General features: G+C 37.9%; 2 protein-coding genes across 2 annotated transcripts; one reads left to right on the top strand and one right to left on the bottom strand.

Annotated features, from left to right (window-relative positions):
- Positions 1-5,817: 5,817 nt before the first annotated feature.
- On the bottom strand, positions 5,818-7,540 carry LOC111581809 (retinal cone rhodopsin-sensitive cGMP 3',5'-cyclic phosphodiesterase subunit gamma-like). Its single transcript, XM_023290159.3, has 3 exons — positions 7,399-7,540; positions 6,651-6,766; positions 5,818-6,532 (listed from the first exon to the last, which is right to left on the bottom strand). Exons 2-3 carry the CDS (start codon positions 6,752-6,754, stop codon positions 6,415-6,417), a joined length of 222 nt encoding a protein of 73 aa, XP_023145927.1. The 5' UTR covers positions 6,755-6,766; positions 7,399-7,540; the 3' UTR covers positions 5,818-6,414.
- Positions 7,541-10,630: 3,090 nt separating this feature from the next.
- LOC111581810 (retinal cone rhodopsin-sensitive cGMP 3',5'-cyclic phosphodiesterase subunit gamma-like) lies at positions 10,631-13,693 on the top strand. The gene is made up of 3 exons (XM_023290160.3): positions 10,631-10,789; positions 12,260-12,379; positions 13,038-13,693. The coding sequence occupies exons 2-3, from the start codon at positions 12,270-12,272 to the stop codon at positions 13,153-13,155; spliced, it is 228 nt and encodes a 75-aa protein (XP_023145928.1). The 5' UTR covers positions 10,631-10,789; positions 12,260-12,269; the 3' UTR covers positions 13,156-13,693.
- Positions 13,694-15,321: the final 1,628 nt, after the last annotated feature.

Here is a 15,321-nt window from a genome sequence, read left to right as displayed (position 1 = left end):
TGTTAATCTTCTACTTATAAAGGATTTAGTTGCTTATTTGTTTACTCATTTTCAGATCAACATAATATTTATGTGTTTTGGGGCTAAAAACTGATGCTGCTTTTCAGTTTCCTTTAAGAGTTACAGCGTGAAGAAGCTCAGTAGAGCAGAGAGTAGAGTCAAGTCAAATCCAACCGGCAATTTGGATTGCAGGCAGCAGCTAACAATCTTCAGAAATAGAAATCATTGCAAGATACAAATATAAATATGTAACAATAAAAAAAATGGTAAAATAAAAAAAATTTCATCCTCAGGACAGGAGAGTAGGTAGAAAGAAATGACGCAACGGTTAAGCAATATTTCTACATCTCTTTTTAGAAAGCCAAAGGCTGATGGGACAAAAGCATCTTATCATTGCAACAGCCTGGATTTCAACTACTGGCACTTGAGGGCAAATATTTTCTAATATTACACTTTACTTCAGTGTTACTGACACATGTGCACGGGCTTTTGATTAGCAATTCTAATATGCTTCCCACTTTGAGAGATAGCTAAAGACCTATGGCCAGATTTCAGGGACTATTACAAGAAATGAGTCTTTGTAAATTACTTTTAATTTAATTATGACAAAATATAGCATTTTTAGACAGTGGTAGACAGCAGTCTGAGTGACAGCGGGGTGAATCAGATTTGAGATTTTTATAATGGAAATACAAGATTTTACTGAACCCACTGCAGCTATCAGAGTAGTTTGGTTTTTTGCAACATATCTAACAGCCACTACATTAAAACCACCTGCCTAATATTGTGTAAGTCATCTTTGTAATCTCAAAACAGCTCTATTCTGTTGGACCAAGGACATGATACTTCTGGGTGTCTGGCACTGGAACGCTGGCATACCAGTGGGCTCTGGGATCTGGGGAACAGCAGGTAACACTGTCATGCTGGTCGCTGGTGTTGGTGACTACTGTTCCCATCAGGGGGTTTGCTTCATATGATGCATGTCAAAATAACATCTCCATTAATGCTAGGACTCAAAGTTTCCATCAGAAAATTGCATTTTACCAAGATTATCAATGGCACTTACTTCTCCTGTCACTGGTTGTAATGTTTCTCATTTACCCTATACCAGTCCCTAATGCCTTCTGCTGAACACAGTGGTCTTTGTCCATGCCTGAGGACAGACAGAGGGTATATTTTACTGGCTGAGCAGCTTTAGCTTTAATGACGACACAAAATAAGATAGACGGCTTGAACAATCCCAAATGATTACTGTGCATGTGTTGTCTGTAACTTTGCAAAGTCTAAATCCCATTGCCAGGGAGTAAAAATAGACTGGAGAGGATAATTTTGCTTCAGGTATCTGTAAATACACTTGCTGAGCCTAAAAATACCAAATCAATCCTTAAAACATTTCACTGAAATATCTCATTTAGAGGCTTTCTGGTATTTTCTGTTGTAAAATGAAGTCTCAAACTGCCACATTAAAATCATTTTCCATCAGTAACCAGCAGATACAGATGATGCATCTCTGACAGCAACAAACCGCCTCCTAGTTGTATTCTTGTAAATATCCTGCAAACCACACCTTTACTGCATGAGTTTTGTCTTGTGCTCTACAGCTAATTCTCAACCTGAAAGTCGGGAGTCATGGGATGAGAAAAAAGCACACGTGAAGTTCTTCTCAGTAATCTTTTCTCTAATCTACATGTGAAGTAGTGGATCACGTTCCCTCATTGCATTCATTAGGACTTATTCAAACTAACACATGATCTGATCACAGTTGGAAGACTAAAGAAACAATCAGAAAAACTGTTCTACTGAAAATTGCTGTATGTATTGTTGTTTTTTCAAAAAAAAAAGTTGTTAGTTTTATTTGCTGGGGTTTTGTTATCTCAGCCTGTAATAGCTTTCCTTCACTTTTACTCTTCTGCATTCACCCGTCTCCTCACGTCTCCACCTCAGGTCCCCATAAACTAACTGGCCAAACGTTTTAAACTGCTTTTTATGCTACATTGCACCAGGCACTGTCCCTTTTGTCTGTTTACAGTTTGAAGGCTTGAACAGCTAACTGATGCAGTGACACAAATGCACATTGCTTTCTGGAGGCTGCATGCACAATGTCACTGGTGCCAACAAATAATACCAGATCCAAACGAAACGCTGGATGTGCAGCTGCTAAATACTCTACTTAAGTATGACTTTAGGACAGTTGAATATTTCCAGAGGATAAACTGGGGTTTGTAATGTGGGTAAGTTTTGTGGTCCCAGGGTTGCCATGGGTGAGACAAAAACAATTTTTTTCACACACTGGTTAATTTTGAGTTTTTTTCCTATTTTGCTTACATAACATGCCTTCTCTTAGACAAGTGGAAAGAAAACGTCCAAAATAGACATTTAGATGTTTATTCTTATCCACTTTGTCTATTTGTGTCTGCGTACAGATAAGCCACAACATTAAAACCACTACACAAACTGACAGACAAGGTAAATAACACTTAACTTCAACACATACCAACAGGACAATGTGGCCTTCAATACTGCAGAAACTTCTCAGGAATGGCTTGAGGAACATGACCAAGAGCCCAAGAGCCCAGGATATTGACCTGGTCTCAAACATCCCCAGATCCCGATCTGATCTAGCATCCTTGAGACATGACAGACACAACAGTACCACTACTGTACACTACCTGCTATTATGTGTCACTGTTTATAGTTGTATTATCTGTTTTTTGTGTTTGTTTTTTTCTTTTTGGGTTGTGTTTTGTTCTTCTTTCTGTTTATGTCCTCACTGTTTTGTGTATCTACCTTTTATGCTGCCTCTTGGCCAGGTTGTCATTGTAAAAGAGAACTGGTTCTCAATTGACCTACCTGGTTAAATAAAGGCTTGAATAAAATGAATAAAATAAAATAAAATAAAATAAAATAAAATAAAATAAAATAAAATAACGGAACAGCCAAGAGATCCTGCATCTGTGCTCCAATGGTTCAGAACTGCTTGGCTGCTCCTACACAAGGGGACCTAAACGATATGAAACAGGTGGTTTTAATGTTTAATGCAGTAGCTGATCTATGTTTAACGCTGAGCCTGAAATCTCCACTTCAGCAGCATTTAAATGCATCATAGTTTTTAGTTTTTTAAGCCTATATTCTCAAGGATTTTACCATGGAGTTTGTTCATACAACAGTCACAGGCTGATTTTTGTAATGTTTTGTTTGTAAAAATGTATTATTTATTTTTTGGTATTGATAGTATTTTCTCTTTATGCAGTAATTAAAAGAGACAGCCAAAATGATCTTGACCTCATCCAATGTCCAGATTTCTGTTCCAGAAATGTATGCAAATGGCTGCATATTTAATTAAACATATGATTCCTGCAAATTTATAATCCACAAAATATTTACTTTTTAGAAGTTCAGATTCTTATCCAATGCATAATATCATCAGGAAGGTTTCAGATCAGTCCCACATTCATTCTGCAGCACGACAACATTCTCAAACACACAGCAGGAGTCACAAAGAAGAAGTGAGTATAAACAAGAGCAAGTAAGAAGAAAAAGAAGCAGAAGAAGAAGGAGTCCTGCAACAGATGGTCTGACCCCGACGGAACCCAATTTGTATTGTTTTAAAGGTAAAGGATGGTCATAACAAATATTGACTATATTGTATTTAGTTTTTTTTTCCTTTTTGAAATCTTCCTCTCTTTACTTTTAGTTTCTAAACCAGGAGTTACCAACCTCTTTGAACCTGGGAGCAACTTCAAGGGTACTGAGTAGTACGAAGGGCAACTTCTTTGATACAAACTTCCTCAATAGCAAACTTGCTCCATCATCTTTAAACAATAATAATAATGAAAATAATATGTAAAAAGACTGTCTGATCACATTTATGTTAATTATTCCTTACAATAATTATTAACAACGATTTCCACAACAATGATGGTAGGAAACACACACACACACACACACACACACACACACACACACACACACACACACACACACACACACACACACACACACACACACACACACACACACACACACACACACACACACACATATATGGAAATCTGTTCCAGTATTTAAAAGTCAGAGGTATCCCATCTCTGAAACTTTGGTAAATATCTTTCTTGGCAGTTTTGTATGAATCAGCATATTTGCAGCATTTTGTTCAAAATCACACCAGTTACATTTCTGTGCAAATTATCACTTCTAACATTTTTAGGAAATCATTAACTGTCATCAAATCATGCTTCACTTGTGCAAACTACCACCTTTGTAACATTTTTGAACAATTCATGAACCCTGTCCCATGTTTGTACAAATTATCAGTTATGTAAGAAAAAAATCAACTCTTTCACATTTTGAAATGAATCCTATCACATTAGTACTAATCACCAGCATTTTTCACCAGCATTGCAACATTTTTAACAGATCATAACAACAAATCATTACATGTTTTCAACTAATTATTTTTCACATTTTTGTGTATGTTGTTAGTGCTGATAGATTTTAATTCATGATTTTCACCAAAGTCAGAAATATTGCTCATGACAATCTGGTCATTTCTACTCTGAGCGACACAAATATTAAAAGCGCCACAATAAAGTACAAATATCCAGGCATTTATTTACATTTTATGACTAGCTGGTTTTTAAAGATAATTTGACCACATTGTTGACTAAACTCTGAAAAAAATATATTTTTTATAGGAATAAATCATGTTTTCACCTGCAACTCTTTAGTTCTTAGACAATGTTTAAAACTTTTCCTGAAGATTTATTATTGGTGGTAATTAAAATACATTTTACTGTTAGCTATATGCTAAGGATGGGTGGCCCTCCCTCTCTATAAGGCATGACAGAGACTGGGTTTATCTATTTATAAAGCTCCTACTGTGTTTTTACCCCCCTTACATAACCTCATTGCTGTCTTTTTATATTTGGGCTCTTACCAAATGCACTCAAATGCCTGGATAACTCTGCAGGTGTCGGATGTTTTCACTGAGCTCGGAAAATCCAGTTTTACTCACTGTGCACCTGCAACCTGGAATAACTTGCAGAACAATCTGCAGCTTGATTCATTTTTATCCTTGGGGCAGCTCAATTTTCAATTGCCTCTTATTCTAATTCCAGCTGCTTTTGTTTTACTTAATTCATTAGTTGTTAAATCTCAATGCTCTAATTAATGTTTTGTTTGTGTTGTTTTTACTTTGCCTTGATATTTTTATTATCATTGTTGCCCAAGTTTCTTAACTCTGCGACTGCATCTTTTATCCCCTTACTCTGCCACGTTGTAAATGAGGGCTTCATACCTCAGTGTACTCAACGTGTAAATAAAGGTTCAATGAATGAATGAATAGAGTGAAGCAAACAGTAATATGGGCTTTGTTGCAGTGTTTCTGTTGACTTGTTTAGTGTTCATCTTCCCAGTAAAACCTTTCTCTTTCTTAGTGGTGCTGAAAATCCAAAAAGACTTTGTAAGTGTCTGTGAATAAGTAGGTCTGGTAGCCATGGCAACAGGAGCTGCATTTATCTTCACTACCTCCTATTTTTCTTCACGCTTTATCCTTGAAGCCAGATTTATTTTTACAGTTTGAGTGAATAATTATGCACTCTTTTTCAGTTTCATAATATGCAAGTGTAGTCACACCAGTGTCGGTAATGAGTATATTATATGCACCAAATGAAGACGGAAACAGTGAGGCACAAGAATGTGTATGTATGTAGCTATTTTTGTTATTGTGAGTACTGTGAGTATAACACCAAAATAATTTCACCAGTAATTTTCACCGTCAGCTTCCTGTGTTAATAATAAGGAACACAAACACAGATGTTCTACGGAAAATATTCACTTTTATTCTGTTTTTCGTAATTGTTCCTCTCTACTGAGAAAATAGACAGGGTTGATGTTATTCCGGAAAGAGTAAAGTGAATTATAGACTTTCTCATAAAAATAAAATGTAATTTATCTAATACACAAAATCTGTGCATGTTGAATCAGCAGCTTTGAGAAGAAGAGGTGAAAGAGGAGAGAAATGAGAGCAGTCCTGGGATTTCACAACAGCAGATGTCAAACCTCCTCTCATATTTACAACACATACAATATATTCAGTTTGTTTTTGTCTTTCCCTGTGCTGACTGCACCGGTTACAAGAGACGAATGACAGACGTAAAGAGGAAGAAGAAGAAAAGAAAGAGGTAGGAATGAAGACAATTAGGAAGGGAAGAAGGGGTAGTGGCAGAAAGGCAAGGGAAAGTAAAGTCCCTGAAACAGCAGCGAGGACAGGAAGTATTAGGTTGAACCTCTAAAACATCAAAGGCTGCCTCCTCTGTAGAGCACATAGGTAGTAGCTTACCAGCTGCTTAATTAATAGTACAATCACATAAGGGACAGTAGTGGCAATAAGGGCAAAGGCTGAGGAGAGAGGTGCTAAATAATTCCATATTTCGCCAGGTCGCTGAGCTCCATGTCCCCGAAGGCTTCCCATGGGCAGATCACTGTGATGTCAGTGCCGAGGCCCTCCATGCCGGGGATGTCGTCTCCGAATCTGAATGAAGGAAAACACAAGCTTTGATGAGCACGAACTGAAGGGCGGTGTTTTGATTGATGAAGTAAAAGCAGGCCTAAAATTCTAAAATGTGTGTTGCGTTTCTTAATAAACTCACCCCTTCTGGCCTGGTTTGGGCGCCTTGCTCTTGAAGGTGCGCACGGTCCTCTGCTTGAACTTGGGAGGTGCCTTCTTCTCAGCGGGAGTTGCTACATCTGCCATTTTTCTGATTTACTGAAAGAAACAAAGAAGAAAATATGTGAGTTCCCTCCACATCTCGCTACTTCCAAACCCAAGCATGAACATTTGCCATTACCATGCACTGAAAAACAGTCTTCATTTGTAATTTGCTCTCTAATTGCTCTACAATTTTTAAGCAGTCACATTGTATGTTTCTTTTTTTGTAGTTTTGTAGTTTTCTGATAATAATATCCCCTTTATAGAGACATCATCACTGCAAATTTATTCCTCGCTGTGAACGTATAATGCCATCGCTTGTGTTTTTGACCCTCTTCATCAAGCTTGCAATCTGCCCAATCACCAAATTAGAAAAGCATTAACCATTGAAAAGAAAATCCACAAGCAGTGTTCAAAATTTATCTAGATCCAAAAACAAAATAGTGACAAGGCCTCGAGTGATTCAAAAAAACAAAAATGCCCAGCAGAAAGAAGTGCTCCTTATGAAGTGTCTCGTTTCAGCTCCATTTCAGAGAAATTGTTTTTAAAAAAGCCAATATTCCACTTGTGTTTCTCTTCTGTAAGGAAACAGTTGCAAAAACAGAAAAATAATCTGAGGCGATACATGTCAAGCAGCTGAAGTCTTAACTCCCTGCATCAGAGTTGAGAAAATTGCGGTCTCATCTTACCTTTGATTCACAATCCCAAAAGTCCTTTTCTGATGCTGTCTGATCAGTCTGTCAGTTTCTCACTTGTGATGCTTCTCTCTCAGTCTGATGTCTCCCTTATAAAGTCCTCTGAGCTGCTAATCCTCTCAGATGTTCAATCTAACATTCTTTGATGTGCCAACTCTGCCCAGTTCTGTTCAGTGCCAACTCAGACACAAATAGAAGAGATAAGGGCAGAGCGAGATAAATATATACGAGGTGTATTTCAAGTTAGATATGGCTTTCAGAGTGCCAATTGAAGTGAATTATAGAGGTGCCAATCGTTGGCAGCAGTGAATAGCAGCAATTAGCAGGACTGTGAAATGGAAGCTGAGAATATCTGCTGATAGATGTCTGTCTATCTGTCTGCCTATCACGTGCTGTGGCAATCTGTAGCATGAAAATGTTCATATTTATAGAGAATTTGGCAATTTCATGCTACAAAAAGCTGTTCATTTGGATTCTGAGAAAGAAGAATTTGGATTTACAATATGTAGAGAAAAAACTGCAATTGTAAAACAATGCTCTTTTAGTTTTTCCTGTGAATCTGCAAGAACAAACTTCTCAAACAGGCTGGTGATAATAGCCTACAGCAAGAAAGAGAGAAGAAATGTTGCATGAAAAAGCCTTCATGAAATAAATTACTGATATGCTTTCTCAGTTTTCTAGATTCAGTAGCTCCCCTCCTTTTCCCTTTTTACTACGTAGCTACCCACAATAATAACAGACTCAACAAATATATAGAATTGTATGAATTATAGAGTTTGCATAGTTATATATATATGCAGTAGATACAGTGCTGTGAAAAAATATCTGTCCCTTTTTGATATCTTATATTTTAGCGTATTTCCCACACTTAAATGTTCCACATCATCAATCTAATATTTAGAATTATTTATTTATTATTAGACAGAGATAACTCACAAAACACTGCATGCAGTTTTTAAATGATGGTTTTTGAAGATTTATTGAAAACCTCTATCACCCCTGTGGAACCTAATAACTGGCTGGGCCACCCTTAACAGCAACAACTTCAGTTAAACATTTGTAATAGCTTGCGATCAGCCTTTTACATGGCCATGGAGGAATTTTGGCCCACTCTTATCTGCAGAATAGTTTTAATTCAGTCATATTTGATGGTTTTCGAGGATCAACTGCCCTTTAAAGATCTTGCCACAGCATCTCAGCTGGATTCAAGTACAGACTTTAACTTGGCCACTCCAAAACCTTAGTTTTGTTCTTTTTGAGCCACTTAGAGGTGGACTTCCCTGTTTGCTTTGGGCCATTGTCCTGCTGCCTAACCCACTCGCACTTGAGCTTTAGATCATGAACTGATGGGTGGATGCTATCCAGTCGGATTTTCCGATAGAGAGTAGAATTCCCGGCTTCATCAATCACGATAAGTTGTCCAGGTCATGTGGAAGTAAAGCAGCCCTAAACCATCACTCTACCACCACCATGCTGCTAGTATGATGGTTTTCTTGTGGATTGCAGTCTCAGCTTTATGCCAAATGTAACGGGACCCATGTCTTTCAAAAATTTCCACCTTTGACTTATCGGTCCACAGGATGAAATCCCAAAAGTCTTGGGGCTCATTCATATATATTTTTTGTAAATACCAGACAAGCCTTTAGGTTTATTTTGGTCAGTAGTGGTTTGGGCCTTGCATCTCTCCCATGGATGCCATTGTTGCCCAGTGTCTTCCTTATTGTGGAATCATGTACCCTGACCTTAGCTGAAGGAAGTGAGGCCTGCAGTTCTTTTGATGTTCGTCTGGGTTCTTTTGTGACCTCCTGGATGAGATGTTTGAGAAATTGTGGTCGACCGGCCACTCCTGAAAGGTTCACCACTTTTACATGTTTTCTCCTCTTGAGGATAATGGCTCCCACTATAGTTCGCTGGACTCCCAGAGCCTGAGAAATGGTTTTGTTATGCTTTCCAGACTCATAAATGTCAGTGACATTGTTTTTCATCTGTTCTTCAATGTCTTTAGGATGTAGCATCATGTGCTGCTTTTGGAGAGCCTTTAGCCTACATCACAATTCCAGACAGGTTGTATTTCACTGATGTTAGTTTCAACAAGCCTGCAGTAGTTATACGTGAATGTTGCTGGTGAAACTGAACCCAAATGCCAAATGAATTTGGTCATTTAGTAGATTAGTAGCTAAGGGGGGAATTGCCTTTTCATGTAGGGCAAGTTGGGGCTAGACAGCATTTTTCCTGCAATAATCATGATTTTAAAGCTGCATTTTGTGTTTTCTTGGATCTTATATTAAAATTAGTTTGATGATCTGAAATGTTTAAATGTCACAAATATGCAAAAATAGAAGATTTCTGTAGTGGGGACAAATATTTTTTCACTGCTCTGTACATGACAGACTTGAAAAGAGAATTTTTACATTATTACATGAAGTCTCATAGTAACTGGAGCCATCATGACAGTGCCATTACTTTTTGTGTAAAAATATTATTATTAATATGTTTCATTCTCTTCATTCAGGCAGGTTTGAATGCTCATTGATTACAAGTCACTTCAGGAAACCAGCAGAAATTGTGCAATACTAAAAATCTGGATACACGTTCCCTTCATTTGTAAACAAACATGTGCCCTGGCATTGAATGCTCGGGGATCTGGAACATGTGATGTAAGAGCAGAGGCTCAGTGAACTTCTTTCAGGTGAGCATTCACATGGTGGTAAATAAAGAACACTTAACCTTTCAGCTCTTAATCCCTGTCTCATGGCATGGACTGAAGGCAAAGGGCAACAATGAGTAAGTAAATAGATCAATACATAAGAGATAATTAATACTCTGAACTGAAGAGTCTAAAGATGGTTAACATTAATGGTGCTCTCAGTTGTATTGTATAAAAACTAGCTTTAGCCCCAAATCTTCCTATTTTATTTAATTTCGTAAAGAAAATCTTAACTTAAAGGCCGCTTTATAGCTTCACCAGGGTTTTCATACTGTCAGACATTTGCTGCTTGGTGGTTGTAGAATGACAATGTGGTGTTATAAAAATGCACCTATTCAGACAGGAGCACATCTGTGCTCAGAATCAGGTCTCAAAGCATCTCATACTGCTGAGTAAATCCCACCTAGTTGACCTCTGAGATGCTGCCTTATGTAAGGCAGAAAATGTCTTCACATGGCAGCACGCAATCTAGGTCTCGGAGTCCCCTCCTTAAGCTGATAAAGCCAACAGGTAAAATAGAGGGCGGGGGGTGTAAAAAAAAAAGTTATGACGGCACTGATGAGCATGTTGGGGGATTAGAGGTGGCAGTATATAAGACGACCACAGACCCAGACCAGAAAGACACCAACTGACCAGAGACACATCAGCCTGAAGCCAACTGTGCTGCTACAGAAACAGGTAAGATCAAACTCTGACCTTTGCTCAGCTGTGACTTCTGGCTAACTTTCCATTCTGTGATAGGGATTAAGGGGAGTAGCCTAAATAAGTAGGGAAGTGTTGAGGAAGCACAATTTTAGGTGCAAATTCTGAGAATGGCCTAGAGATGTCATCCATGTGCTCTTACTTCTGTAGAACTTTATTTTGAAGCCTTTAAATTTTGTGTTTTGTGCACTGTGCAGTGTGCACCCTTGCTTTAAATCATACTTTGCATGTCTCTCCTACTTATTTTTTAAACTTTCTTCCAATGCAAAGAACTTTTTCAACGTTTTTTTTTGAAAGATGTGAATGTTCAATTATTAATTTATTTCTTTTTACCTTTTGGAGGCTGTGAACCGCACTGGCTTTGAAATGTCTCTTGTTAAACGACAGGGGGTTTACTGGTGTTTTGTCATTATCTTATCTGACAGAAGAAATTAACAGAAACCTACAGTATATATTTTGTGCCTGAACAGCCTGATTTCAAAAAGCCTTATTTTGCTTTATATAAACAAAGTTCGAAGAGGAGAAACAACTTTTAGTTACGGTCATTTTAAACCCATCTGGGGTTCATTTTCAGCTCACCATCTGAATATTACCACATTAGGATTACTTTTACAATTTGTCCAACCTCAGTTTCAGGGATAATGAATATGCATGTGTAAAAGCTAGAGCATACAATCTATAAAAAATGTTGCTCCTCTCCTCCTTCTTCTTCTTAGTATTTTTTTATCACAGTAGAATTAACAGATGGTAGCTGTAAAAATGTACATGATAGCAATAAGAAAAAAAAAATGGAATATACCTGAAAAAATTGTGGGTTTGTTGTTGTCAACACTTTGCACATTTTTTTTAACTGTTGCTGTGACTTCATTTCTAAAGTATACTTTATGTAAAATCAGCAGCACCATACTGTAAACATGTTAAGTATATTAAAAAAAATAGAAATTAGGGTGTGAAGTATAAGAGCTGAATTACTTTATGTTCAAAGAAGCCATCAGTGAGCTCATTTCTAGTAAAGTCCACAGCACTGCTCAGCTTTCCTGTAAAATAAGACAACGGTTCACTGCAGTCAGAAAAGGTCAGATTAAGCAGATTGAAAATGAGTTGTTAGAGACAAAATCTCCTTATGCTTAGGCTTAATTATTTTCACCACACTGAATATGTTGACTTCAGTGGAACTGTGGAATTAGGTGATGTCCTGGTCTTAAAATATTCAGTCCATAACTTGGCCGAGAGTAATCCGAAAAGCCGAGGTGTAAAAATAATCAAAGCCGTTTGTGTAACAGGGTCTTAAGGAGCTATGACAGCTTTGGTGTATAACTTGACTTAACCTGAGAGTGTTATGTCATCAATGCACGGGACAGAAGGGGTTTAGAGGAAGATGAAGAGAAGGAGGAGGAAGGGTCTTAAACTGCAAGATTAACTGACTGTTAATTCTTTTTGGCACAGAGCATAAAAGATGGCAGACGCAGCCGTTGCAGCTCCCGCCGACAAGAAGGGACCTCCCAAGTTCAAGCAGAGGACTACTCGTACCTTCAAGAGCAAGGCCCCTAAACCAGGCCAGAAGGGGTAAGAGGATGGGTTTGAATGCCTCCAGTGCTGGAAACTATTTCTTCTTTACTGGAGTATTTACACGTGTCACCATTTAATATTTCAACTGAACTACATTTCCAAGTAAAATACTTTTTACTCCACTACTTGTACCACACAGTTGCAGGCACTTTTCAAGATTAAGATTACAAGATTAAAATTTTTCCTAAAAAGCACACTATGATCTCATAAAATAGAAAACCAGTGATGGTTAACATTGTCATGTTACGAAAAATAGATCTTCCTGCAAACAAAAACAAACAAACAAATAAAAAAAAACCGACTAGAGAAAAGTCCAAGAAATGGGAGGAGATTTATGTGGCAGGACTTATTTATTCTTTCCCCATTTTATTTTGTTATTCATTTCATGGCCATATAAATCTGCCAGATTGGATATAAAACAGCAACATTCACCTAGAAAAGAAATATTCTTCTGATAGATTATTGAATCAATATTAACAATTTAGCATAGTGCAATAATTAACCAATCACATGGACAGTAATTGTACTTGTAAGCAGGATTTGGAATGCAAAGCTTTTACTTGTAACAGCATGTTTTTATTGAAATATACAGCCTGACTGCTTCTTTTTGTCAGCTTGACAGAAAGTTAAGACATATTTTTGGTCGCTTTTCTAGATTCGGAGACGACATCCCCGGCATGGAGGGCCTCGGCACTGACATCACAGTGGTTTGCCCATGGGAAGCCTTTGGGGACATGGAGCTCAGCGACCTGGCGAAATATGGAATTGTCTAGAAACCTCCCTGCACCGATCTTCCTGAACTTCCCCCTCCTCCTCCTCCTCCTCCTCCTTTTTCCATCTCACCTTGTTCTCCTTCGCCTCCCCATGTACCTGACCTGATGTTTGTTGTTGAGCTAGGCCCTCATGTGTTTTGGGAAATGCTGCTTGTAAATTGGAGCCCAAAGCTGATTCAAAATGTCTTAACAATGGCACATGTAATATTTAAAAAGTCATATAATAATTTATTTATAGATGCTTCACTGAAGTGTCCATACTACACACCATTACTCCCAATTCCCTGCCCCATGTTTGCACCTGTGTTCTGTATTGCTGAGAGATAACTGGCATCTCTTATAAGCAAATTTAATCACTGAACCTTTGTTCCTCTCTTATGCCTTTTTGACTCTACCTCCCTCCCCCTCTTTGGAGCAATTCCTCCTGATGTAAAACTGTTTATTGAATATATATTTTTATTTTTTTGAACTATGGATTTAAATGCGTTAGTGGAACTCACAGTTAAGTATAACTGTAAATAAATATTTTCCCCAAGAAGTATTGTCTTCTCCTGTCTTTTAAATGGCTCTTGTTCAGTCTTTTCACTAAATTGGTCCTGCAGACAGAAATATCTCATCAACTATTACAGTGAATACTATTAAACTGTGTACACATACACTACCATTCAAAAGTTTGGGGTCACCCATGCAGTTTACTGTTTTCCGTGAAAGCTCACACTTTTATTCATGTGCCAGCATAACTGCACAAGGGTTTTCTAATCATCAATCAGTCTTTCAACACCATTAGCTAACACAATGTAGCATTAGAACACAGGAGTGATGGTTGAAGGAAATGGGCCTCTGTACTCCTATGTAAGGGAACAGAGTTTTTGTAATGTATTCCATTAAAAATAAACCATTTCCAGCTGAATAATCATTTATCACATCAACAATGTCTAGACTGTATTTCTGAATAATTCAATGTTATCTTCATTGAAAAAATTCCTTTTATTTCAAAAATAAGGACATTTCTAAGTGACCCCAAACTTTTGAATGGTAGTGTATATATCTGTGGTCCCCACAGGATACAGTCTATATTTGGTGATCTTCTGATTTCTATGGCACAATCATAAGATTAAATGTTTCCGCTAAAGCATCTCATACTTTATCAATGCGTTGCCTTGTACTGGGATGTTTTAAAACTGAGTGTAAAGCAGCAGGAATGAAAGTCAGCACCGCCAACTCAGAGGCTGTAGTTCTATGTCGGAAACCAGTGGACAGCTCCCCCTAGGTTGAGGGTGGGTTGCTGCCCCAAGTGAGGGAATTTCAGGATTTCATATTTCACGTACACAAGTGATGGGGAAATGACAAAGATGATGAACATGCTAAACAATACTGGTAAGCACTAATTAAGACCAGTCTTGACCATGTGTGATGAAAAAGACAGCAGTTAGCAGCTGCTGGGTGAACGTAGTGATGCACATAGCTAATCAACTATGAGATTCCTTTCTCAGCAGTTTGTGGACACCAAATCGGAGGCAAATTAAGCTCTGACCAATTCACCTCATAAGTACAGTACTGAGAATATAGGACTTTCAGCTGAATGATATTGCTGCTTTAATCTGTTACAAACGTGTAAGTGGATGCCGATATATTCACTCTATCATCTTAAAAGGTGATATTATGGCAGTGTTTTTTAACCACGTGAACATTTCCAGAATGTGTTTCTTATGCGCAAGGAGACATTTCATGAGCAAAATCAGTATCCAGTTCAAACACGTGTGGCTGAGATATACCAGTACTGCACCTTGCTATGGTGTAGCACAGAATAACTTCACACTGTTTAAACTGTCAGAGATGAGCTGGTGTGCCTGAGGTGCAAGTGAGCTCTGAAAGGGTGGGTGGAGAAAGAAATGAGGACTTATTGCATCTGCACATTCTGGAGTTGCATTGAAGATATTTACAGCTTTAAATGATTATTTTTATGGGAAAATAACCTTTCTGATCTTAGTGATGAGAAAGGAAATCTAATCAATGTCAGGACAATGTCGGAAACTTAAAACCTATAAAATATCAGGTATATTTTACCAGGGGTTAAACCGGGATTTGTAATGTGGGGGTTTGGGGGTCTCTGTGGGTTCAGGGTCGCCATGAGTGCACATGCTCGCATGCATGCAACATTGACAT

Source organism: Amphiprion ocellaris, chromosome 4 (genome assembly GCF_022539595.1).
Source record: "Amphiprion ocellaris isolate individual 3 ecotype Okinawa chromosome 4, ASM2253959v1, whole genome shotgun sequence".
Taxonomy (NCBI): Eukaryota; Metazoa; Chordata; class Actinopteri; family Pomacentridae; genus Amphiprion; species Amphiprion ocellaris.
This window is presented reverse-complemented; position numbering and strand designations above follow the sequence as displayed.